The sequence below is a fragment of the Mesoplodon bidens genome, assembly GCF_964165515.1.
Source record: "Mesoplodon bidens genome assembly, contig: HAP1_SCAFFOLD_768, whole genome shotgun sequence".
In the NCBI taxonomy this organism is placed as follows: Eukaryota; Metazoa; Chordata; class Mammalia; order Artiodactyla; family Ziphiidae; genus Mesoplodon; species Mesoplodon bidens.
This window is the reverse complement of record NW_027671822.1, coordinates 110836-137686: the sequence shown is the minus strand read 5'-3', so window position 1 is coordinate 137686 and position 26851 is coordinate 110836. Positions and strand designations below refer to the sequence as shown.

General features: G+C 39.6%; 1 protein-coding gene across 1 annotated transcript in view; it reads right to left on the bottom strand.

The window, feature by feature from the left end:
- LOC308610978 (putative helicase senataxin) overlaps positions 1–26851 on the bottom strand; it is a 69035-nt gene that overhangs the window by 23289 nt on the left and 18895 nt on the right. The window contains exons 7-14 of the mRNA XM_081259933.1: positions 26024–26195; positions 25802–25889; positions 22137–25304; positions 12524–12623; positions 5618–5791; positions 3066–3298; positions 1838–2005; positions 1017–1167 (exon numbers count right to left, since the gene is read on the bottom strand). Of these exons, the coding sequence (XP_081116059.1) occupies positions 1017–1167; positions 1838–2005; positions 3066–3298; positions 5618–5791; positions 12524–12623; positions 22137–25304; positions 25802–25889; positions 26024–26195 (4254 nt within the window). The remainder of the gene's footprint in view (positions 1–1016; positions 1168–1837; positions 2006–3065; positions 3299–5617; positions 5792–12523; positions 12624–22136; positions 25305–25801; positions 25890–26023; positions 26196–26851) is intronic.

Genomic DNA, 26851 nt, shown 5'->3' with positions numbered 1-26851 from the left:
AGACTCGGAAGTAGAGTCATCACGCCAGTATCATCCCTCAGCTGCCCATCTCTGGGCTTCTGAGTAAGAAGGAAATAAACTTCTATCATAGTTAAGCCACTGTAGTTGGAGTGTCTATTATTTGAAGCCTAATTGAATCTTAACTGATTTAGGTCACTGCCAGGTAACATCAAGGAAAATAAAATTTGCTTAGGGAAGACGAGATACATGTGCTTAGAAGAGCAGCCCGACCCAGAGCCATAACCACGCCACTCAGGATGGCTGGTGTGAGAGGAGGTGTTAAGGTTAAGTGCACAGAAATGACTTTACACATTCGCTCAAGCATTCCGAATCCTCGGTGGCAATGCTCTTCAATCTGTCAACTGTACTGAAAAGACTTGTCCCTGTGGTATACTTTACATCTCAACTCCTCAGCTTCTCCGCCTATAAAATGTAGATAGGTTATTTATTGCATGGCTCAGAGGATTACTCTGAGTACTGACACATAGTGAGCACTCGGTAACCATAAGTGATGACTGCTCTAGCTTTTGTGTCACTAAACATCTACTAAGTCCCAACTGAGTGCCAGGCACTGTTCCAGGCACGGGGGTTACTACAATGAACACATTTTTAAAAGCCCTTGCCTTGGTGGACCTCGTTATATTCTAGCTAGACTGAACCATCCACGGTTCTCTGGCTTCTGGTCCTTTTTATGTACAGTAAGTTCCACCAGAGTCCTCTCCCCACTTCACTTCCTCATTGCTCTTCCAAGTTTCATCTTAGATATCATTTCCTCTAAAAGTCTTCCCTAACCCCTACACAACTGAATCAAGGGCTGCTCTAAGGTGTTTCAAACGGCACAGGGCCTGGCACAGAATAAATGCTCCAAAATATTCAGTAAACAAAGCAGTAAGTACACATGGGCCACAGCCTCAAGTAGAAAAAATGACCAGAACTGGCTTGCTCTTTGTCATTCAAAGTTACCACACTAAACACTGAAAACAAAAACAAATGAAAAGCCCACATAAGTATCATACCTAAAGGATTCTTCTTGTCTTTACACTTCTCGTTGAATTCAAGCATAATTTTTTTCGTAAGTTCATCAACAGCTGTATTGGAAGGTGCACACACAAGGACACGGTTTTGTTTGATTTTGGCATTGGAGTTCTCATCTGAATGCCCCCTCCTCTGGTTCGACAATTTGCAACAAATAAACAAACAAAAAAACAAACAATACTGATAAGCTCTATTGTGCAGTGTTATAGTTCTTCTCTACTGTCACATATATTTGAAAGTTCCCCTAATAAATAGTTAAAAGTAAATAAAAGCACCTACATCTTACACTGATGTTAAAAAATTACTCTGGCCGGGAATTCCCTGGCCAACGAGTGGTTAGGATGCAGTGCTCTTACTGCCAAGGGCCCAGGTTTGATCCCTGGTCGGGGAACTAAGATCCCACATGCCGCATGGTGTGCCCGAAAAAATAAATTACTCTGGCATAAAATCTAACTTCTCTGAGCCTTACCTTACTATCCACTTATTTTATTCAATGTTCAATCCAAAATGTAACCCAGGAATACATTCAAGATTGTCTCCTGGGATTAGCCGTGACCTATAATAAAGCCCGAAGACCACTATTCTAGCCCTTAGAATTAGTTTCACACAAGATAACATTTTCTGTTCCTTTTAGTTCTTATAACCTTCTCTACCTCTGCTAACGCTTTATCTGATATAGTTCCACACAGTATCAAAAAGATACACAGAAGTGAAGGGAAAAACACACTTTAGTACTTATTTACACGTTAAAATAAAACAACATACTCAATTAAGGGCACAGATGCCCTCGTGCACACTCTACCTCTGTCAGTAGGCGGTACAGGAGGCCCACAATGGTTTTTGATTTTCCTGTCCCGGGTGGTCCATGAATCAGACAGATCTTGGCAACTGCTGGGGAGTGTTTCACCATGGCATATGCAGTTTCTATCGCTTTCTTTTGGTCTTCATTGAAATCTTTTAGGTAGGCAATCTATACAAAAGACACTAGTGAGAACGAGCGGTTCTTCCTGGGATGGCACAGGAGAGCGAGAGAGTGGAAGACATCTGTTTGAACTGCTGCTGACCTTTGTCAGACAGAAGCTTTGGTGGTGATCAGGCAAAACCCCAAAATGACCCTTAATCTAAGAACCACTTTCGCTACTGGAAAGAGCTACTGATGAGTCTACAGGCCTCAGTCCACCTACAACCACAACAACTATATTTTTATTTGTGATTCTTATAAAGATGATCACAATAAACTGTTTTGTACTTTTCTTCTTTTTATTCCGTGGTTCTTCCCATTTTAGTCAATCCTCTCTTTAGACAGTAAAAACATTCCAAGACTTCCTTTCCTAACACAAGTGATACAGTCAAAACAACAGGGATTTGGGGTCAGATCTGAGTCTACACCTCAGTTTCACTCAAACGCTAGGTCTCTAAACTCCTAACCTCTCTGGGCTTCAGGCTTTGACAATCATTAAATCTGGGATTCCTTAGAGGGTGGGAACTGACTGAGAAAATGCATATGAAAGTCCTAACACAAGACAGGGGTTCAAATAACATTCCTTTCCTTCCGCCTGTCTCTGTGTTAATTTCCTGGAACTTACACCCAACTCTTACAACAATGAGAAATATGTGTTCACACAAAAATCACAACTTCGTCGTCACACTGACAACAGTACCAGTCAATGCTCCACTGATCATTCAAATGCAAAAGTCATTCCATTAAACCTCCTCTTACTCCTGTATTTAATTACCTAACAAACACTTAAGTAGGATGTTCACCTCACATTTTAATGCTGCTCTGCAAGCATGTTTTCAATTCCTTTTTGGACTCTACCTTTTTTCCTGAGGTAAGCTGACTAACTTAACACAAAGAACTACTTTGCAATATTAAAGAAAACTAAGCACTAAAAACATCACTGGGCACACATGGTGACTATGTCTTTGTTGTAGACAACAGGGAATGTGTGACAGATAAAAATAACATGCTTTAACATCTTGACATGAAATGTTCTGACTTTCCCTGTTATCAAATGACTGTCACTCACAATTCTCTCAGATGCTGTAGTTAGTAAATCTTTTGTACAGAAGTCCATGGGGTTTGGATTCAGAACGGCTCTGGCCAGTTGGTTCCGACCACTCAGCAAAGACATGGCTTTCAACTTCCTCTGTGTAGTCACCAGAGAGCTGATTACAAGACATTTCACGAATTCATTTAAATTGACTGGTAAATTATGTTGAGTCTGGATGGAAAGGGAACACTCAGATTTCCCATTACGCACTATTATCAAGAAGGAGAAAAAGCAATTTCAGTTACCAGTGAATAACAGTGTCCAGTTAAAAAGGTTATTCAGAACAAGGTGTTTTGTAACTTTTTTTTTTTTGTGGTATGCAGCCCTCTCTCAATGTTGTGGCCTCTCCCGTTGCAGAGCACAGGCTCCGGACACGCAGGCTCAGCGGCCATGGCTCACGGGCCTAGCCGCTCTGTGGCACGTGGGGTCTTCTCAGACCGGGGCACGAACCCATGTCCCCTGCATCGGCAGGCGGACTCTCAACCGCTGCGCCACCAGGGAAGCCCTGTAACATGTTTTTTATACATCATTTAAATAATTTTCTCAGTAAGTATCTACTGACTGCCTCCTAAGAACCAGGCAACATTCCTGTCCTCTGGAGGCTTATTTTTTAGAAGAAGGGGGCAGATAAGCAAATAAACATGTCAGGTGATGGTAAGTGCTAGGAAGAAAGCTGAGAAGGGGGATGAGGAAGTGATGAGGGTTGTGAGGGAGTGTTGTGGTAGACAGGAGAGTCAGGGGAGGTTTTCCTGATATGATATTTGAGCAGAGCCATGGCATTAAGTGAGTGAGCCATGCCCGTAACCGGGGAAAGTGGGTTACAGGCAGAGAATCAGCAACTGCAAAGACAATGGGGCAGCGAGGTGCCTGGATTATTTTCACAACAGGGAGAAGGCCAGAATGGCTAGAAGGAAAAGCAGGGAGAAGCGAGATAGAAGACCAAGACGGTAAATGCAGCTACACTTCAGAGGGCTCTGCAGTTAACCACTCTGAACATGACTCTGAGTCAGGTCAAGAGCACAGGACAGCTCCGCGCAGGTAAGTGACACACGCTAAGTCACACATTAAAAGAATCACTTATCGCGAATGAAGAATAAACTGCAATGGAAAAAGCACAAGAAGACAACTTAAGAGGCTAAAATCTAGGTAAAAGTGAATGGTCACGTGGGCCAGGAGGCAGCAGGAGAGGTGGCACTTGGATGTAGGATATATGGCCAAGGAAGATCCGACAGGACTTCCTGATGCATTAGATGGAGCGTGCGAGGGAAAGCAGGACACAAGGATGACTCTGAGGTTTTGGGCTGAGCAACTGGAAGAATGGGATGGAGGTCCCACATGCTGAGTTGGGAAAAAACGGAGCAACAGCAGATGTCAGGCAGTAAATCAAGTGCTTCCTTTTGGAGTAGGTTTGAAATGTCTAATAATCTCCAAATGGAGACGTCAGGTAGTTGGATGCATGAGGAGTTCCGGGAAGGAGACAGAAACCATTGCTAAATCTTAGAAACAGAACTTTGGCAAATGTAACCACTTGTAAGAGTTGAAAGCACAGATGAAGCTAGATATCCCTGGTGCTCAATGCATCTTGCACAAAGAACTGAGCTCTGACCACACAATAGTGGACATGGCACACCAGTTATGATGCGGCACGATGTTAAACTCTAAGAGCTTTGTTGCTATTTTTAAGATATGATACAAAAAGGGGAAGGAATAATGATCACATATTCGCTTCCCGTAACAGAGACTAAGAGAGCAGCAATGTCAAAAAGGCAGCTTGGCATATATCAAGCATGTGGACTTCGTAGTCAAACAAAATTAGGTTTCAATTCTGGACCGAGTGTTTAATAGTAAGGATGCCTTTGGATATGTTACTTAACATCCCTGAACTCTGATTTCCCAATGAGCAGGGAACAAACCATTCTGCTTTGCAGGGCTCTGGGAAAAGATGATAAATGTGTACAGGAAGGACAGGGCACACTGGCTGGCACACAGTCAGTAGTCCTTAAATTCAAGCTAACATAATTTTTGTTATGCTACCTTAGGGAGAGAAGTCCCTACACCACAGTGGATGGGAGTGATGAAACAGTAAACCCCTCCAGTTGCCTTACAATTAGTTCTGTGTTTGGTCTGCTCATCAATAATTAGCCCCCAAACCAAGGCTGGAATGTGATTTAACAAACAGATGGTTTGCAAACTGTCTGTTTTATAACAAACACACTGACAGATGAAGGAATTTACTAGAAGGAGAAGACATTACAAAAGAAAGCTTTAAAATCCTAAGTCTAAAGCAGTACGTGCTGGGCCTTTTCCAGCTGAGTCTAGAAAAACTAAAAGAGGACTCTGAATGGTAAGTAATCACCCTAGCAAATACAGTCTGGTAAACATAGAGCAAACATACATCTGGTAAATGGACAGCAAATAGAGGGCTGGTAAATGTATAGCAAATACATGGCTAGTAAAGCCTAATTTAGAGGGAGATGAAAAGATGAGCTGCTGACAGATTTCTCTTCCATGTCTCATTAGGTACTTACTGACTGAAGTGCGGCGGAACGTATGAACATAGCCACAGTAATGTTCACGGGGAACTTGCAGGCGATGTCTCTCTATATCCTTCTTCTCTCCATTTAGTCTTTCAGGAACCAAAAACACCAAATCATTTTCCTTTGGATGAAGCTGTTTAGCTAGTTCACATTCCTCAAGATAAACTATAACACAAGAAGAAGCCAGCATTTATTCTAACAGAATTAGTTTACATGAGATTAAAGGATATTAAACGCTTGTACTAAGTTCAAGCAAGTATACAGCACTAGCGGACTTTGTACATACTTCAAAATGATAGTCTAAGCTAGTCAGCATTGACAAATATTGATCACACAGCATTATAAAAGTCTTCTTAAAACCTGCTACAAAGCCAAAATAGATGAAGTCATAATATTCAAAAGTAGCTAATACATTTCTTTTCCTTGAAGTTTACCTTAGTTTTTAATCAAGGAATTTTCACTTTTGTGCCCTGCTTTCAAAATCCCGAGAGAAAATCTGGAAACAGATCCATGTACACGTAAGAATTTTGAGCCTACTAGTGGCATTTCAAACAAGGGGGAAAGGACAGTAGTAAAATAAATGGGGCTGGGAAAACAGAGCAAGCTCTAAAATTAAAAAAAGTTCAGTACCAACTGCCAAATCCAGCAGCAACATACTGAACCAAAGCACGAAGTACTAGGATTAAGTAGACTGAACTACTAAGTCTAAAAAGAATTTTAAAAATGCATCATGTAAGAAATGTCTATTTGAAGGCATCAGAGAGCAAATACAACAATGAAGAATCACTCTGTTGAGATCCAGAACAAGGTGGAGATCCGTAAGGGTCAGCCCAGTATTTTCCCTAGAAACATCTGAACTCTTCAGGGAGTGGCAGCCAGGAATTTGAGCAGTACCTGGGATAGCCTTGTACAAAAAAAAGAGACAAAAACTGGAGTCCAGGGCCTGCATAGATAAAGTAGGCATCCTGGTAGCCCTCAAGCTTCAGGTAGGGACCATGAAGGACTACACCCAACAATGAAGGCAGCTTCAATTCACCCGAGTACTTCAGGAAAGCTCAATCCTTTAAGCCGGATTAAGATGATCCCACATTGCGAGTACTCCCAGAATCCTGGCAGAAGCAAAGAAAAATCCTCTCTGGAAGAGGACATCCTATCATCCTGGGCCCCTGATTATTTTTTAAATAGCTTTCCAAAGACAATGACCAACATATTAGAAATAAGCAAAGCACCAGGAGAGAATACATGAACTACTAGAATCAACAAACAAACAAAAAAGGGCTGCACAAGGCACTACACAGAGTACAGTCCTTGAATTGGTTCTAGGACTCCCGCAGGCACCAAAATCCTCAGATGCTCATGTCCCTTATGTAAAATGGCATAGTATTTGCATATAACCCACGCACATCCTCCAGTACACATTAAATCATCTCTAGATTACTTATAATACCTAATACAATGCAAACGCTATGGACATAGTTGTAAATCCAACATAAGTGGTATGTAAATAGGTGCTGGTGCATAGCAAACATGTTTTTCTGGAATTTTTTTTCCCTGAATATTTTCAATCCACGCTTGAATCCGATGACGCAAATCCCGCAAATACAGAGGACCAACTGTATGTATAACACAGTTTAAAATATAGAGTTAAAATACGTAACAATAATAATATACAAAGTGGAACAGATAAACAGGGTTAAAGTTTTTTAAGATTTTGCCTTATCTATGGAGACACTTAAAGTATCGATGAAATCTGTAAACTTTGAATCATGTACGCTCTAAGTTTTCACCTAAACTACTAAATGGCAGAAGAGGTACAAGTTGACGTATAATTTCCAAACTAAAAGAAAAGAAAAAATGAATGGTTCAAAGGTCTCACATATATGTAAAGAGTACACTCTAGTTCTATCAGTTTTTTCTTTATATATTTTATTAGGTATTCAAAATGGTCCTATCTTCTGTTCACTGAACTTGCTATCATTGTGAAATACTCGCTTTTAATCTCAAATAATGCTCTTCTGCCGTAAAGTCTATTTAGTCTGGTATTAACAGAGCAAAACAAGTTTCTTTTAGTTGGGTTTGCATGAGTAGCTTTCTCCAATCTTCCTCTTCTAACCTTTCTGTATCCTTATGTTTACATGTATTACTTGTAAACAGCATATAACATGCCAATACTGATCTTGAAATAACTTTTTCTACCCAAAGATACTACGGCTAGTTAGAAAATTGAAAGCTCACATACAGGATAAAACATATAGATGGTATTGGTTACATCAGGTAGCAAGAAAGCTCTCAAAGACTAGCCTGTCTAAAGGGCTCAGGAGCCAACTTGAAGAAACCAATTACAAAGACTTGAAACAAGTGTATTTAAGTCCATGTGTTCATAACGAAAAAATATTTTTTTAAAGTTCACTGGTCAACCCAGCACTTGCAGAGAATTAAGTCATTAGTTTGAAAACTGGTCAGGAGTCAAGTATCAATACTTATTCTACCCTTCTTTATAAAGTATACTACTGAGTAATCAAATAAAATGGAGCACTTTTTCTTTACAGAACTACAATAGCAAATAAATGAAGAAATGATCAAATAAAAATATCACCATTTTGTATCCTTTAGTAAAATAATTAATCTAGGCATTAAGGATCAACGGTTATAAGTATTACAAAAAGAGAAATTAGAGATCAAGCACCTCCTGATAAAGGAACACACCAACCTCAGCTATGAACTAGTTTTGCCAAAAATATTAGGTCAAATGAAACTGATCAAGCCTCTAGATCCAACTATCAATTTACAAAAAGTACAAAGGACTGAAAAACATACTAAACACCACCAGGGGGATGCTATCAGCAAGACACAGACACAGACCCTGTAATTCTACAGGGTCAACAACACAATTTCTTCAAAAAATAAATTACAAAGCGGGAGGGATCCATGAAGGAGACCATTGTAATTGAAGAAGACATATTAACAATGTCAGTGAGTGGACCTAACTTGGATCTTAATTCAAGCAGGCTGAAATAAATTGTTCTTTATGAGGAAACGGAAAACTTGAACACTGTCTAGCTATCTAATATTAAGAAATCATGGTTCATACTTTAGCAACAAAATAATGAATTATCAGCAAAAATACTATGAATTTTTAGGTCCATCTCTATTAGAGATAGTCACTTAAATAATTATGACACCAAAAGAAAAAAAATCTAACCAATGATGATCTGCAAAACCTCTCCCTAGAAAACTGTAAAACATTACTGAAAGTAAACCTAAATAACTGACAGTATGTATCGTTTTCAAATCAGTATTAGAAAGATGTCAATTCTTAACAAATGTCCACATCTTTTTTTTCTCTAAAACTTACATGGTAACGCAAAGGGACAAGAATAGCCAACGTACTCTTAAGGCCAAACAAGGTAAGCAGACTTGCTCATTAATGTTTATAATAAAGCTTAATTAAGTAAAATTAAGCAATGTGATATGGGCAGAAAGGTAGGCAAATGATCCAACAAAGAAGAAAGGAGTCCAGAAAAAGGCGAGTGCATTAAATGGACATTAGATTTGTAACAAATATGACACTGCAGACCATGGAGAAAGGATAATCTTTTCAATAAACACTACTGGGGTAATTACATCTCCATTAGGGAAAAAAAAATGAAACATGGCCCCTACATCTTACTCGTGTACAAAATCCATTCCAGGTCGGCAAAACAGCGAAGCCTCTAGAAAAGGGATTGGCAAACTTTCTGTAAAGAGCCAGATTTTTCTTTGCAGGCTACACATGGTGTCTGTTGCATATTCATCATCATCTTTTCTTCAAAAGCTTAAAAAAATGTAAGAACCTTACTCTTGGGCAGTATAAAAACAGGATACAGGGTAGATCTGCAAGCTGTGGTTTGCTGACACCTGTTCTAGATGTTAAGATAATATATTTATGACCTGCAGCAGGGAAAGGTTTCTTAAACCTTTGGCACAGACCATTAACCATAAAAAATACACAGATGCATTTGTTATGTTAAAAAATAAAGTCTAAACAAGAATAAAATAAGAATTTTAAAGACATCACTAAGAGAGACATAATGCAAGCCAAAGTGGGAGGATGGTTTATATCCAGATTGCATAAAGAACTTGCTACAAATCAGTAAGGAAAAGACAACTAACAGAAAATGAACAAGAGTCTTTAATAGGTGCTTCCCTAGAGAGGTTACTTGAGCATCTACTAAATATATGAGAAGGTGCTCAATCTCACTGATAGCCAGGATATTACAAAATAAAACCACAAATGGCCATCAATACACACACACTACAATGGCTAAAATGAACAGCACAATCAACACAAATGTGTTGGCAGAGACATGGAGCAACGTGACTTCCATACGCTGGTGGGGTGTGTCATTCTGCACGACTAGCTTGGCATTATCTACTCATGTTAAGCTCATGCATAATACCCTGAGACTCTGAGACCCACTTCAGGAGACAGACTCCACAAAAATGCCCTCGCATAACACGAAGAGACACATGAATGACCATAATAGCATTATTCATAAAATGCTGTGTGTAGAAGAAGGCCTGAGGCTGCTATCATTAGAAAGGCCTGCTTACAAGGTTGGCCCCCTTGGAATCTGGGAACTTGGTTTTCCAGACAGCTCTCATCATTTGCTGATGACAATGGCTCACTGTACCTTACCTGTTTGCCAAATTTTTTCTCTACAGCTTATGTCAAACACCCACTTTACTTGTGAAAGTCATGAATGTGGGCTAGGCAGAGGGTGTTTTAGGCACTGGGTCTCTAAGCTTCCCTGGTAGATAATGTGTCACATGGGTTGTCGCAGCCCACTACTGGGAAAATTAAGTGTGTCCTGTGTGACTTCGCTGGGAAATGACTCTTGGAAACTTGCTCCTGGTTTCCTTTTTCCCTTTGCTGATTTTGCTTTGTATCCTTTTGCCATAGTAAGTCACAGCCATGAGCATGAATATAATTCCTGTGAGTCTTCCTAGCGAATCACTGAACTTGGGCATGGACTTGGAGAGCCCTGACACACAGGCCTAAACTGCTGAAAAAATGTCCATTAACGGGAGTTCTCTGGCGATCCAGTGGTTAGGACTCGGCGCTTTCACTGCTGTGGCCCGGGTTCAATCCCTGGTCGGGGAACTAAGATCCCACAAGCTGCATGGCACTGACAAAAAAAACTTCTTTAAAATAATAATCATAAAAATGTCCATCAACAGTAAAATTGTGACACAGTCACATATTGAAATACCACCACAGCAATGAAAAAAATACCAAAGATGCACACAAAATTGATGAATTACGAAGACATGTTACGTGAAAGAAGTCAGACACAAGAGTAAATGCTATGTGATTCTATCATACCATCAAGATAAATGGATGATAAATCAGTGATTTAAATATTAGAAAGAAATATAAAACTACTACAAGAAAATATGGAAGTATTTATCTGATTTCTAAAACCAACTGAACAGTAAAGAAATAAATACGGTATTTTTGAACATGTGAAGATAAAAATTGTCTGCCTCAAAAACTGCATGTGAAACTGAACAGCAAATAATGAAATTGAAAAAAATTAACAATGCATACAAGTAAGAAAATAACCTCCCTAAGAGAAAAAAAAAGGACAAAAGGCATGAACAGGCAATTATCCGCCCCCCCCCCCAAGAATATAAAAGACCAATAAAGATTTGAGGACAAAAACTACAACTTCAAATGAGATACATGTTCCATATAAAACTGGGGGATAAGTTTAAACTAGCAAATGAGAAGAGATACATTCTTACATTCTTATGTCAGAAGTGAAAATGGTATTCTTTTTGGTAGACAGAGGCAATATGAACCGAAAGTCTTAAAATGCACACACTGTTTGATCTAGCAAAGGGATTTATTCAGTGTAACAGTAAAAAATCATAAGTAATGTACATGTCTAACTAGAAATTACTGGTTAAAGAGAACTACGGAATACACTTACAATGGAATAACTACAAACACTGAACATGCTATTATTATTTATCTCTGAAAAGACATTTATAATAGACTAAATGAAAATAAGTCAAATGTAAGCTTCACGAAGGTGGAATTTTATGTTTTCATCACAGCTACATACCTAGCATCTAGAATCATACACTATCAGGTAGTATAAAGTCAGTAAATATTTGCTGAATAAATACATGAAAAAAGTCACTTAGGTAAAATAACCCTACCCACCCACCCTTCACTCAGATGAATAGGAAGTCTAGCAGTAAGATATACACTACTATGTTCATAAGATGATCTCTGAATGATGGGAACTGTGAGTGATGTTTATTTTACTATTGGCTAATATTATCTGAATAATCTACAGTGAACATATAATACCTTCCCCCCCAAATATATGTACATGCTTTTTTTCTTAAGTGAATCTATGGAGTGGGATGGACTGCAAGGGGGAAGGAGACAGACGGAGAATTTATACTTTTTATTTTAAAGGGTTCTAAATGCTTGGTTTATTTATAACTAAGACATAACTGTGACACCTGCTCCAGACAACTCATGAAGTGAGAGCAGAGACGGCAGAGAGATTTACTCAGAATCTGTACGCACGATCATGTCAACACCCCCTCCGCCCCCGCCAATCAAACTCCCTCGCTCACCTTCTCTCTCCCTTGCCCAGCATCTAGGGACACTTTGGCCTGTGGTATTCTGCTAGCACAATGGTTAAAACCATGAATTTTATAACTGTCCCAGTAATTATCCTCATTAAGTAAAGACTTTAAACATACTCTTTGTAAGAGCTTACAAATTCACCTCAGGAAACCTATATCCCAGAAAATTCAAGCAATTATTATGTTCCCTCAAATAGCAATCTCCAATTATTATATGATAGAGCCCAAGTTACATAAGAAAGAACTTACCCACAAACTCCCAGTATTTTTTATAATCAGCAGGAAATTTTCGTAAATGCAACTGATGGAATTTCTCTTTGTTTGGAGAGCTGTTCCATTCCTGTGCCACCTACGCAAAGCAAAAAAAGCAACTTAAGAAAGCAAAAACATCTGAAAAGCCAATGTTAAACGGCAAAATTTTCCAAAGTAAGCAACCATAAAATCCAGAACCTAGAACTCCTGTGTGACACAAACATTAAAAATTAATTTGGGACTTCTGGTTTCCAGCTTGGCATGTAAGGAACTTAGAAGTCGCCACTCCATCCTAACAAGTAAAAAGAGACAAAAAGGTGGATACAGACAATCACAACTTGCCAGCGCAGAAAACTCTTAAGTAGAAACCTCCATGCCAGGAGGAAATCCTGAACTGGATGCGACAAACTGTTGGAGGCTCAGCATGACCTCTCTTAAAAACTCTAGGGGGACCCAGTCATAAAAGGGACTCCACACTTTGGTGAGTCTTACCTCTAGGAGCTCGAACAGGCCCTCACAGTGAACACTGGAGAAAATTCCCTGTGTGCTTCCAGCGGGGGTGGGGGGTTGGTGGGGACTGGGGTAAAGGAACCATTGTGTAATACACCAGAGCATTCTTGACCTTCTTAACAAGGCCTGATCTATGAGATGCTATTTTACCGGAGTCAAAGTTGCTGGGATTTTATCAGAGCTTAAACTACTTGAGGGAAGAAAACCAGCTCCAGCCCATTCTAACCATCCTGTCTCACCCAAGGAGGTGGGGGGAAACTAAGAAGCATGTGGTGTAAAGTTCTTAGTCCAGAGGCAAAGGCTCACTAAAAGAGTGACACCTTATCATAGGACTATGGAATGGTCTTCCTTCCCCCATACCTCATTTCTATATCACTAAAGGCCTATTTACTGCCGTTCCTTTTATTTAGTAGATTACGTCTGCCTTGCAACAAAAAATTACAAGGCATACTCAAAGGCAAAAAACACAGTTTGCACAGAATAAAGAAGCACTAAAACCTGTCAGATATGGCAGGAATACTGGAATTATCAGACCAGGATTTTTTTTTTTAAACTATAGTTAATATACTAAGAGTTTAATGAAAAAAGGAGGCCATGAAATAATAGATGGGTAATGTAATGAATGAGATGTAAAGTAGAAAGAATCAAAAGGTAATGCCAGAGATCAAAAACACTGTAACAGAAATGAAGGTTGCCTCTGATGGCCTCATTACTACACTGGACATTGCTGAGGAAACAATCTCTGAGCTTGAGGCTACAGCAATAGAAGCTACCAAAGCTGAAAAGCAAGGAGAAAAAAATGGGTAAAAAAAAAACACACCCCAGAATATCCAAGACTGTGAGATAATGACAAAAGATGCAGCATACACATAATGGAGATACGAGAAGAAGAGAGAGCGAAAAAGAAGCAGTATTTGAGGTATAATGACTCAGAGTTTTCCAAAATTAACATCAGACACCAAGCCACAGATCCAGGAAGCTCCAAGATCAAGCAGAATAAATGCCAGAAACTACACCTAGGCATATCATATTCAACCTTCAGGAATATGAAATATCAAAGATAAAGGGAAAAAAAATCATGAAAGAAGCCTGTGGGTATAAACACCTTATTTATAGAGGAGGAAGGATAAGAATTACATCTAACTTCTCCTCAGAAACCATGCGAGCAAGGAGAGAGTAGTGAAATATTTAGACTGTTGAAAGGAAAAATCCTACCAATCTAGAATTCGGAATCCTGAAAAATTATCCTTTAAAAGTGAAGGAGAAGGGCTTCTCTGGTGGCACAGTGGTTAAGAATCTGCCTGCCAACACAGGGGACACAGGTTCGATCCCTGGTCCAGGAAGATCTCACATGCCACAGAGCAACTAAGCCCGTGAGCCACAACTACTGAGCCCGCATGCCACAACCACTGAAGCCCACATGCCTAGAGCCCGTGCCCCATAACAAGAGAAGCCACTGCAATGAGAAGCCCGCACACCGCAAAGAGTAGCCCCTGCTCGCTGCAACTAGAGGAAGCCTGTGCACAGCAATGAAGACCCAATGCAGCCAAAAATAAATAAACTAAATTTATTTAAAAAAGAAAAAAATAACTCAACAGTAAGAAAACAGACAACCTGATGAAAAAGATGTGCAAAAGGCCTGGACAGACACCTCACCAAAGTAGATATACAGACCGTAAATTAGTATATGAAAAAATGCTCCATATCTTATGTCATCAAAGGAATGCAAATTAAAACAACAAGATACTATTACACACGTATTAGAATGGCCAAAATCTGGAGCACTGACAGGACCAAATGCTGACGGGGATGTGGAACAGTAGGAACTCTCATTTATTGCTCGTGGGAATGTAAAATGGCACCATCACCTTTTTTTTTTTCTTTTTTTTTGCTGAGCCACGTGGCTTGTGGGATTTAGTTCCCTGACCGGGGATCAAACCTGTGCCCCCTGCAAGTGGAAGTGCAGAGTCCTAACCACTGGACCACCAGGAAATTCCCAAGATGGTACCACCACTTTGGAAGACTGTTCGGTGGTTTCCTATGAAACTAAACATATTCTTACTGTAGGATCCAGCAATAGTGCCCTCACTATTTATCCAAATGAACTGAAAACTTATATTTATGTTAAAAACCTGCACATGGATATTTATAGCAACTTTATTCATAACTGCCTAAACTTGGAAGCAACCAAGATGCCCTTCAGTGGGTGAACGTATAAACCAACTATGGTACAACCAGACAATGGAATATTATTCAGTGCTAAAAAGAAATGAGCTATGAAGCCATGAAAAGACACAGAAGGACCTGAAATGCACATTACTAAGTGAAAGAAGCCAATCTGGAAAGGCTACATACTGTGTGATTCCAACTATTTGACATGCTGGAGAAAGCAAACTATGGAGACAGTAAAAGGATGAGTGATTGCCAGGGTTGAGACTGTGGAGGGGTGAACAGGCAGAGCAGAGAGGATTTTTAGGGCAGTGAAAGTACTCTGATATTAGAGGACTGCTACATGTCATTATACGTTTGTCCAAACCCTTAGAATATACAAATCAAGAGTGAACCCTAATGAAAACTATGGACTCTGGGTGGTAATGACGTGTCAATGTAGGTTCATCAGTTGTACAAATGTACTACATTGGTAGGGGATGTTGATAATGGGGGATGCTATGCAGAGTTCCTCTAGCTCGCTGCAACTAGAGAAAGCCTGTGTGCATCAACCAAGACCCAACCCAGCCAAAAATGAATCACATAAATTTCTATATATATTTAAAAAAGATAAGTACTGAGTACTATCTCCAAAATTTACGCCCAATGAATTCACTTCTCTTTATTTCCATAGCTACCACCTAGATCAAGCTACCATCATCTTTCTCCTGGGCTATTATAATAGCCCCCGACAGGTCTACTGCATCTATGCTTACCTTTCTACAGTTATTCTCTAATGAGCAACTAAGAATGTTTTCTTTAAAACAAAAAAGTAAACTATTACATATTGCTACTCCCCCAGCCTAAACACCAACCAACTAAAAATCCTCCAACATCTTCTCACTGTACTGAGAATGAAACCCCAACCTGCACTTACAGGGTTGTATACCATCCAGCTCTTGACTGATTTCTGCAATCTTACTTCATTTCCCTTTACCTCTAAGTTACCTCACTCCAGTCACATCAGCCTAATCTCTTTGCTCACATATGCTCAGTTAGGCCTACTTCAAAGCATTATAGTCTTGACCCTCCCCCCTCCTCTGCACAAAACCCTCCTCTCCTGGCTCTCAGCCCGATCTCAAAAGCAGCCTCCCAATGTCGCTCATCATATCAACCTGTTTTGTTTCCTTCACAGAACAAATTATAACAGGAAATTAGCTAAAAATGGTGCACTCTCCCTATAAGGGGTGTGGGCACTAAGAATCACAGCTGGTACTCCAGAAGGGCCCCCTTTCTGCCTGCTCCTTGTCTACACAACCTAAAAAGCAGCTGCCAATTACACTCTGCATACACGTGCATGCACACACAGGTAACCGAAGGGGACTGCAGACAGAGCCAGCAAACCAAAACTTTAAGAAAATAGAGTATTTGCCAAAACTGACCAAAAAAATTGGTCCCTGTCAAAATAGTGCACATTTATCTAATATTTTTGTGTGTTAAACCTAAGGATTAAAAACTAATATATCCTCTATCAGTCACATCAGTACACAAAAGACTCATATTTCTTTTTTTCCCCCCACACACTGTATTTTATTTTTACAAGAGATAAATAAACTGACACCAAGCATTGCAAATGGATGACCACAACAAAAGCAACAATGATTGCAATTACCAAACACGAAACAGACTCACACTATGTCATAATATTGACATTCAGTCCAGGAATCCTCCACTGTAACAGCTCCTTTACTTTGCTGTGAAAATTGACTTGTATACTTTTTGCCTCTGAGTCCTGTGGGATTTTTTTTTTAATTCAAGAGACTCATATTTCTAAAAGTTGAATTTGCTCGTTTGCCCTTTGGGGCAAGGGATAATTCTACGCAATGTCATTGCATTCCACCTGCAATAAGACATAAGAACTGGATAACCAAACACTGCGTTTCATGTCCTAAATAGGATACCAACCACATTTCTGTCAAAGGACTCAAAACACACTTCAGCATTCCATTAACAAACAATATTATGAAGTCAAATTACATCCAAATGAGGATAAGAAGCCTTGGCCCAAGACTGTGGTTGATGCCACAGTCTCTGGCTTATAAGAAAGAATAAACATTAAAAGTAATCAAGGTATCTGAGAATTCTCTGGCAGTTCAGTTGTTAGTGCTTTCACTGCTGAGGGCCCAGGTTCAATCCCTGGTCAGGCAACTAAGATCCCACAAGCCACACGTTACAGTGGGAAAAAAAAAAAAAGGAATCAAGGTATATTAATAATACCATTAATAAATGTTGGCCTATATAAACTAGAAATGCTAAAACAATGCTGTTTCACTACATGGTTAAAGAAAAAGAACAAGATTGCAAAAATAAGAAAAAAATAACAAGATAAAACTTCATGGTAAAGATGACAGATTGAACACAGGCATTTCCTTTCATTCCCCTGAAACCCCACTAAAACACCCAAGGGATTTTTCACAACAGGATTAATTCATTAGGATGAAGAGAACAGAAGACGAGGCAAGAGTATCAAAATCTGGGAAGCTGGTAAGCAGATGGATGAATGGTTAACTAACTCAGCAAGTCCAAGAAGCTGAACTCTAAGAAGGAAGTGTCTGACATACACCTCTAGGAGGAGGAGGGCTGAAGGGAGACTGCCCATCCCTGTTCCTAGCAAAAAGCTAGAGTGGTTTCACTTCTATAAAGTGTGACCGTCTCTGCCTGTGGGGCAGCAGATAGAGAGGGGATACTGTACTTAAAAAAAAAAAAAAAGGTGAGGGGGGCGTCCCTGGTGGTACAGTGGTTAGGCATCTGCCTGCCAATGCAGGGGCCACGGGTTCTATCCCTGGTCTGGGAAGATCCCACGTGCCGTGGAGCAACTAAGCCCATGCACTACAACTACTGAGCCTGCGCTCTGGAGTCTTTGAGCCACAACTACTGAAGCCCTCGCCACAACTAGGGAAAAGCCCACGTGCAGCAACGAAGACCCAACACAGCCAAAAATAAATAAAATAATTTTAAAAATAAAATAATTTTTAAACAGGGAATTAAGCAAATATTTAGATACTGAATGCCTGGACCTTTCCCTCTGCCCCCACCCTCACCCCACAGTCAGCTCCCCATCAAGCCTATGCTTTCCAGGCAATCGATCTGAAGATTCTTCTTGGGGAAATCTGACCTCACTAAGAGGGGAAAAGAAAAGACTAAAAACAGTGACATGAGGGTGGGGATGAGGCTTCCCAATAAAATGTCAAATGGTCAACAAGCCTATCCCTTTCACTCAGAGCTTCTAATCTGTTTTAAAATCTTACATGTAACAAAATATAGATTATAACTATACCTAAGCATGTAATCTTAATATAAAGAATGAAACTAATTTGGATTTCACCATGTGATGGTGTCCTTCAGATCACATTTGACTTCCACAGTGCAAATAATAAAGGACCATTTTAGTAAAAGTATCTCTTTTCCTAAGCATCTCTTTTGACCTGTCATTATTTAAATGTATCCTCTTTTCTTATAGCATTAAAAAGTTGAGATATAGTTCACAATATAAAATTCACCACTTTAAAGTGCGCACACTACAGTGTGTTTTTAGTACATTCACTATTTTGTGTAACCATCACCATTATCTAATTCCAGAACATTCCCACCATCCCAAAACAAGCCTTATACCTATTAGCAGTCAGTCCTAATTCCCACACCCCTCCCTCACCCATCCCCTGGCGACTACTAATCCACTTTCTGTCTCTACGGATGTGCCTATTCTGGAAAATTCATATAAATGGAATTACACAATGTGTGGCCTTCTGTACCTGGCTTCTTTCACTTAGCATAATATTTTCCAGGCTCATCAAAGAACAGGTAAAAGTACATAGAACGGGTCATTCCTTTTAATAGTAGACTAATATTCCATTGTAGGCATATACCATGTTTTGTTTACCCATTCATCTCCTGATGGACATCTCGGCTGTTTACAACTTTTGGCTATTATGAACAATGCTCCAATCTGCTTGTTAGTATCCTGTTCTTAAATGTGAGTAAACCAACAAAAATCATTAGACATGTGAAGAAAGGAGTTAACATGAAAGGTCTGTAGACACTAAAATGAATAGGAAAAAAGCAACTGGGAAAACAGGGACAATGAAAAGAGAAGAAAACTTTCAACTAACTTTAAACTTATCATTAATTAACTTCAGGTAGTAAAAAATACTGTGCACATGAAGAAAGCACACAATCCTATAAAAAGGAATAATGAGAGGACAAGAGTACTGTGAAACTAAAAATATGCTCAAAAATTGTTTCAATAGACTTGGACGCTGAGAAAGTCTCCAAGGAAGGAGAATGACGATGACAACAACAAAGACAGAGATGGCAAAATAGAAAGAAATTTTAAGACATGCAAAGTTTCAAAATTTATCTCCTACGCATTCTTTTCTCAGGAAGCTTGAAGGATGTGCCTTACTAAAATGAGAGGGTGACAAAAACAGACAACCCTGGGTACAGGAGACAAAAGATCCAACACAGGAAAGAAGGAAATGCAAGCCCTAGGATGAGGATGGTGAGCATTTCAGGTTAACCATCCTAAACCAAGAAGATGAAATTTATCAACTATCTGATGTGCCTGATCATACTGAGAGACCTAAACATCCAGGAGACAGCCTGAAGCTAAATTAGTAATAAGTACAGAGAAAATTAAGTAAACAATAAATCCAGAGAAAGCAAAGAGTCGGAAACGAAAAGTAGTTACAACTACCACATGACTTAGTCGCGGACACTTTTGTTTTTAATTCAATGACCTTATTCTCTTTTGTTTAAATTAATTTATTTTTGCTGTGTTGGGTCTTCGTTTCTGTGCGAGGGCTTTCTCTAGTTGCGGCAAGCGGGGGCTACTCTTCATCGCAGTGCGTGGGCCTCTCACTATCGCAGCCTCTCTAGCTGGGGAGCACAGGCTCCAGACACGCGGGCTCAGTACTTGTGGCTCACGGGCATAGCTGCTCCACGGCACGTGGGATCCTCCAAGACCAGGGCTCGAACCTGTGACCCCTGCATTAGCAGGCAGATTCTCAACCACTGCGCCACCAGGGAAGCCCAGTGGACACCTTTTATATCGTCAAAATAATAACAAATACTGACCTAAAAATTACAAGACTACTCCATAGTGAGGATGGGAAAACAGGAGAGGTGTGTGTGAACACAGGGCTGGGAAGAGAGGGTACTTCCTGTAGTGGGTAATTACAGAAAATGTCTAGTACTGAAAACTTAACAAGTCAAAATAGTGGCATGTTATTTAGAAATATGGAAGAAAATAACAAAAGCATCCCTCAAGGATCAAAAATAATTACTTGGGGAGGTGAGAGTGGCTGATTTTTTTTTTTTTTTAATAATGGGCCTTCCACAAGTATTTGACTATCTTAAACTTTGTGTATATACAAACGGAACTTGTGCTCATTCTGTTTTGAAAAGGTTCTGGCTACAGAAATGTCCTGAAGGAAGAAATCTTAAAGATAAACATATAAATACTCTGAACTAAGGGAAAAATAAAATCACAAATGTGTCCTAAATTTAAGGGCTATGAATGGCCTCTAAGCAATTTAGTGTTTTCTGGAAAGGATAAACGTTCAAGAAAAAAAATAAGCTCCAAGATGAAGAAAATCTCTGTATATTCCCCAGCTTATTTAACTGTATACACTGTTCACTGAACTAACGATTTTGTAAGGTAAGAAAATCATTCTTGTAATACTATTTCACATTGTTCTTAAGGAGAGAGACTGAAGAGCCTTTATCAGTTAGTTGTTTCTAATGGTTCTGAAACACTAGTAAAATAATTCTTACGACAATGGCTGAAATTTAGGGCATAAATTGACACCAACTTGCCTCTTTGTGCAGTACATCTCCTTTGCCTTTAACAATTCTAAGCTGGATCTTTGCAGTCTCTCTGCCTGCGATATACTTCCTATGGCCAACTCCTTCTGCTCACTCTGGTCTCGGTGTGAATACCATCGCTCACAGAGGCCGTCTCACCTTTCAGTCTCAAGTGCCTGCTCCCTTTTGTTCTAGATCATTCTAGAGCACTCTAGAGCCTTTTGTCCCGATCTGAAATGATCATTCCCAGAAGGCAGAGGCCTTGTCTGTCGTGTTCACCACTTTACCCCCGCCAGGTTTGTGATAGTACTGGGCAAGTATCAGGCACCCAAGGATCTGCTGACTGAATACGTGGGTATTTACCTCAGTGCTCTTGGTTTTGAAGAGTCTTGTTGCACACTCACCTTTTGGGTTTTTGTTTTTTAACCAATTTGAAAAAAAGGAAAAATCGACCTGCTGTGAGAACACCAAAAACATCCTTCAAAGTGCAGGTGGATGTTTACACTAAAGAATTACTGTTTTTCTGAGGTTCAAATTTAACTGGGAATCCTATATTTTTCTTGGCAATCCCAGTCAGGCAGTAAGAAAGAGAGAAGAACCAGAATGGGATGTGTTGGGGTAGGGGGGCAGCTAAAGGCTGCTATGACGCCTAAGAAGTTGGGAAGACAGATGAGAAATTTGGGATTTACTGCTTTGTGCTGACCAGTGTAACTTGCCCTTTGCTACCTCCTCAAGAAAACTTCAGTAAAGGTTTACACTACTTTTCAAAAAAATAAACGCAGATGAGAGACTATGTCCTCTGAGAAGTCTTCCCTTATTTTACACCGAAAAACGTTTCCTCCTCCTGTGCCACCTCTGGACTTGGTAAACTAGCACTCTGAATTGTGTCTGTAAGCTCCAGAAGGGCAGAGTTTAAGGGTTTCCTCTGTATCACCGGCATCTAGAACAGTGTGGGGCACAATGTCTGTTCAACATGAAATCTACAAGCTACATCTAAATCAAAATGCGATCAGTTATTTTAGCCGTACTCAGCATGGTAAAGAAATGTAATTTCAAAGTCTGAAGGTATACGATTAGAACATATACTTACAGTTTCAAAAGTATTCAGGATCATCAAAGGGAAAAACACATTAAAATAATCTCTACCATCTTGAAATCTCACAGGCACAGGTCTTGTGATGGACTGACAAAGAGTTGAAGGGGGTCCGCACTGATCAAAGTCCACAAACATTGCGTATTTCCATTTTAAGACCTCTTTAACGAAGGTGTCAGAGATGGACTGTGCTGACAAGAAAACGTTTACTGGAGAGGAAGGTGAAAAAGATCCGTTTTCACAAAATGGAACTTTGTAGCCTTGCCTGTTGGAATTATTTGGAGTATGACACTGGAGAACGTTGCACAAACCCTTCATTACAGCCACTGGCTTCTGAGACACCACAGAGACTGGCTGTGGTACTTTCAAAGCAGATTGTACCCCACTTGACTTATTTTGCAGAGTTGGTAAGAGTGCTGACGTATTTACCAAAGACTTGTAAAGACCAGCAATTCGTGAAGTACTACTGGAGGTAAATATCTTAGCAGTGGGAGGTCTCGAAGGTTTAGATGAAGAGAGAGGCAAGCCAGGTCTACGAAATGTATCTTCATCTGCTGCTTTAGCTTCAGAGTGTTTGGAACAGTATTCACCCTGGTTTTCCAGTGTTTCCACACAATCTTTGTATTTACATTTTGTGCTACTCCAAGATTCCAACTGAGGCCGACTCACAGAATCTTCTTCTACCTGGACTCTATCTTTTCCATGAACTACTTCAATGAGTTCATCATTCTCTTTCTCCATTTGTGAACATAAATCCATATCTTTTGGATCACATTGTGTTAAAAATATATTATCCTCCTCTATGTCACTGTTGCATTCAGGTTCTCCCTCCTTCAAAGCTGCCTCTGCTGCTTTTTTAATGACCTCTTCAGGTACATAAGCTGGACCATAACCCCAATCATCTGTGATATCCCCTACATGAGTCAAGCACGAATTCTCTTCATTCTCTTGAACTGAATTCTTGTTGTCTGGCCTATGATCTTGCCGAACTGAAAACACTTCACATGGACTTTCAAACTCAAAAAAATGAGAATCCGATTCCTCAAACCACAAAAGGGACCTTGTATTTTCTTCCTTTATTACATTCTGTTCCACATTTGTGTTAGCTATTGAAGTATGATGCTCTGGACATCCTTTCTCAATGCACGTCTTACCCTGTTTAATGTGTTTCTTAAAACCCACAATTCTTTCATCATCATCATCATCATCTTCATCAGATTCTGAAATAATAATGACGTGTCCAGAGCAGGTTTCCCTGACACTATTTTGGTTGGCTGTCAAACATCTTCTATCATCTTTAACTTTTCTTTGTAGCTGGGATAAACTTCTTTGGGTTGAACCTGATGGGAACTTAGTAACACTGGCTTGAGCTATTAAAGATAGTATGTGGAGGTCGCTGTCTATCTGAGAATCTGTTAAAGGGTCAGACTTAGGACTGATGCTAAGGACCTGTTCTCTTAAATCAGAAGAAAACTCAACAGTACTCTTGCTAATTCCCATATCTCTTGATTCAAGTCCAGTCACAGGATCTTTAAAGGGAGGTGTTTTCTCCACAAAAATATTGGTCATTTCTGTGAATGAGACCAAATCTTTATTACCAACATGACATTCTAGTATTTGACAACTGATATCAGGGGTGGAGAAAATGCCCAACTCTTCTTCCTGTACTTGTTTCTTTTTCAGCAGTAAACTGTTTTCAGGTTTTTGTTGTCCATTTTTATCATCCAGAACACCACTAGGGCCTAAAGAGAGATTGTGTATGAAGCCATCTCCTTTCTGAGCTCCTGTATCTTTCTTTGAACAGAAACTTTCAATGCTAGATACAGTCAGGTTTTCCTCTAAAGTGGTACTTTTCCTGTCTTGCATTTTCATTACATGCAATAACTTAGCACAGATTTCATCTTTATGTGCCTTAGTGTTTGCTTTTGAGGTTTTGCCAAGAGCATCATCCTTTAAAGAGAAATCCTCATCTGATGTGGACACTTTTTCCAGAGAGTCATTGCTAGAATCAGTCAACAAACCTGTTGATGTGATTATTCCTCTGTCAAATACCTTTTCTGGACCATTTCTTGAAGTACAATTCTGTGGGGTATATGAGGAATTCTCTTTTACAGACTTATGCTTCCCTGTACTTACTTTAACTTGGCCTCGAGCTCTTTCATTCACAAGCCTTTTACTACTCGGCTTCAAGCACAACTCAGCTGAGAGATGGTCTTTGAGTTTCAAATCTTTTAGATAAGTTTGCTCATTATCCTCTTCTATGGCATTATGTGCCTTGCTGAAAATACTCTCTTTCACTTGACATGCATCAGCTTTCATCGGTTCTTTAGAGAATGTTGGGCTGGAGTTTTCCAGACAGTGCCTTTGTTTTTTAGACTTCTTCCCTGTTTGTTCACTTTCTTCTTTATTGTAAGATGCAGGAGGTGTTTTACATGGAGGAGTCAGATCCACAGAAGTGCTACACTGAGGCACTTTGAATTTTATGTTTCTAATAATTTGCTTTAAACAAGTTTGTAACTCATGGGTTTCCTGACTAGTCAACTGCCAACCTAAAGATATATTTCCTCGTAGGTATAAGTTGAGCTTATCCCAGAATCGCTTACAAAGAGTCTGCTGCCCAAGCTGATAGCCTTCTTTAAGGAGACTTCTGATCAGCTGCACACAAGCAAGTTGTACAGAGTTAGATGGCACTGAATGCAGTGACAGAGATATCATTGTTGTGCCTTTGGAGCAGTTTCCAGATGACTTCTCAGAACTCCGAGCAAACGCGGTGGTGGGAAGCTTGGCACATTTTACGATGGCTTCCACCCACTGCTGGGAACTAACCCACAGCAAATGCAAACACTTTTTATTTCTATGCAGTTCAATCACTGACACCAAAATCAGAAGGAAAAACTCAGTGACTGTGTCACACACGGCGTCCGTCTGGTTGAGGACGTCTTTGACTTCAGAATGCAGATGATGAATAACCTCCACTATATAAGCCACACCCAGATCCTTAAGATCCATGAGGGACTGCACAAAGGGGATGAACCACAGAAACGTGCTGTTATGAACACGCATGTCTTGACCGATATCTGACTGAAGCACATTAGCTAATGTTTCCATTTCTTCATACATGTTAGGACAATAATCTGGGCAAATGGCTGATCTCCACCCTGAATCCTAAAATGAAAGAGATACTGACATTCAGATAAACAAGCACCATTCATGACAGTTTTAACACAAAAGTTGCCAACAAGAAAATACACTGCTCAACTTTCCTGTGTTGATGTACATATATGGACCCCCAAGAAATTGAAAACAGTCCAATTTTGAGGTGAAGCTTTCATGAAAAGGTTAAATTTACAAAACCTCCATGTACTCTGGACCTCTTTCCTTCAGTTGGTTTTGATTTCTAGTCATGTGATTTATCTCCCTCATGCCATAAATGTTCTACCCTTCCAAAATGTACTTAAAAATTAATCTCCCAAACTGTGCATGCTCTCATTACAGACCATTTTTCCTCATGAGCTACTGTTCAATCAGAAACTGTTTTATGCAACAGTTGATTCAGAATAGCTACATATCATAAAATCAGCAATGCAACTAACCACATAAAACACTGACTATACAATATAAAGGCAATACAATATCATCTGAATTCTCAAAATGTTTTATACCTTTTTGGTCTTTTCAGGGTTATAATTGTATACCATCTGGCTGCAAGTCACCATATCATCTAAATATGACTCCGGTTCTGACTTGGTCCTTAAATATTAAGAACAAATAGAAATTACTGAAATGAAGGGTAAAAAGAAGAGAAAAATCCTACTGTTAAAGTCAATTATAGTAGACTTCCTCATACAGATTGTTGGAAATCCTGACACAGGAACTGAACGAACCTCACAGAGCTGTTCCGTATGTTCTGGATCTCTTTCCTGTAGCTCACATTGTTGATAATGGTTTGAAATGCCTCAATAGGATCAATCAGTTGACCCCAGACCTTAGATCCAAGACGATCCAGAATCACCATGAAACAGTGTAACGCTGGCCAGAAAGGATCCACACTATCATCTGAAACACAATGGAGTAATTTGCCAAATTACAACACAATTAGAGAAAGGGACTAAAATATATTGAGAATTAAGCATTCTTTACCTGGGTAGCAACAAAACTGAAAGCAAAGCAGGAAGTAATTTAAAGTAAAGTGTTGTCAACTACAGGTTTTAGAAACCTGGCAAACTTTTAAATAATGTCTGCATTTTTTTTAAAGCAATACACCTCTGTTAAGAAATCTTGTTGTGTGGAACAAACTGAGATAGTCCAGATAAACTCAACTTTCTCACCCTATTTGCCAACCTGAAAGAATCGTTCCTCCTCTGCTTCTTCCAGACCTTTATACTCCCATCCTTCAATAAATAACAGAGGTAAAGTAGAAAAAAAAAAGGGAGAAAGAAAAACTTGGTATTTTCAGATCTAAACAAAGTCCATGATATGAGAAATCCTGAATTGTGTGTGTCATTCGGTTGGAATAAAGGACTGAACCCCTCATCCACTGGATAAGCAGAGATACATACTCTTTATCCATCCATTCTCAACATGGCTTTGTTGTTATCTCCATTCCATCCAACTGGCAGGAATTCCCATTACTCACACACTCTTATGCCCGGTCCTTCCCCTCTTCTCTACATGCAGGGGCAAAACACTGCCCTGCTCAAAGACCTTCACTT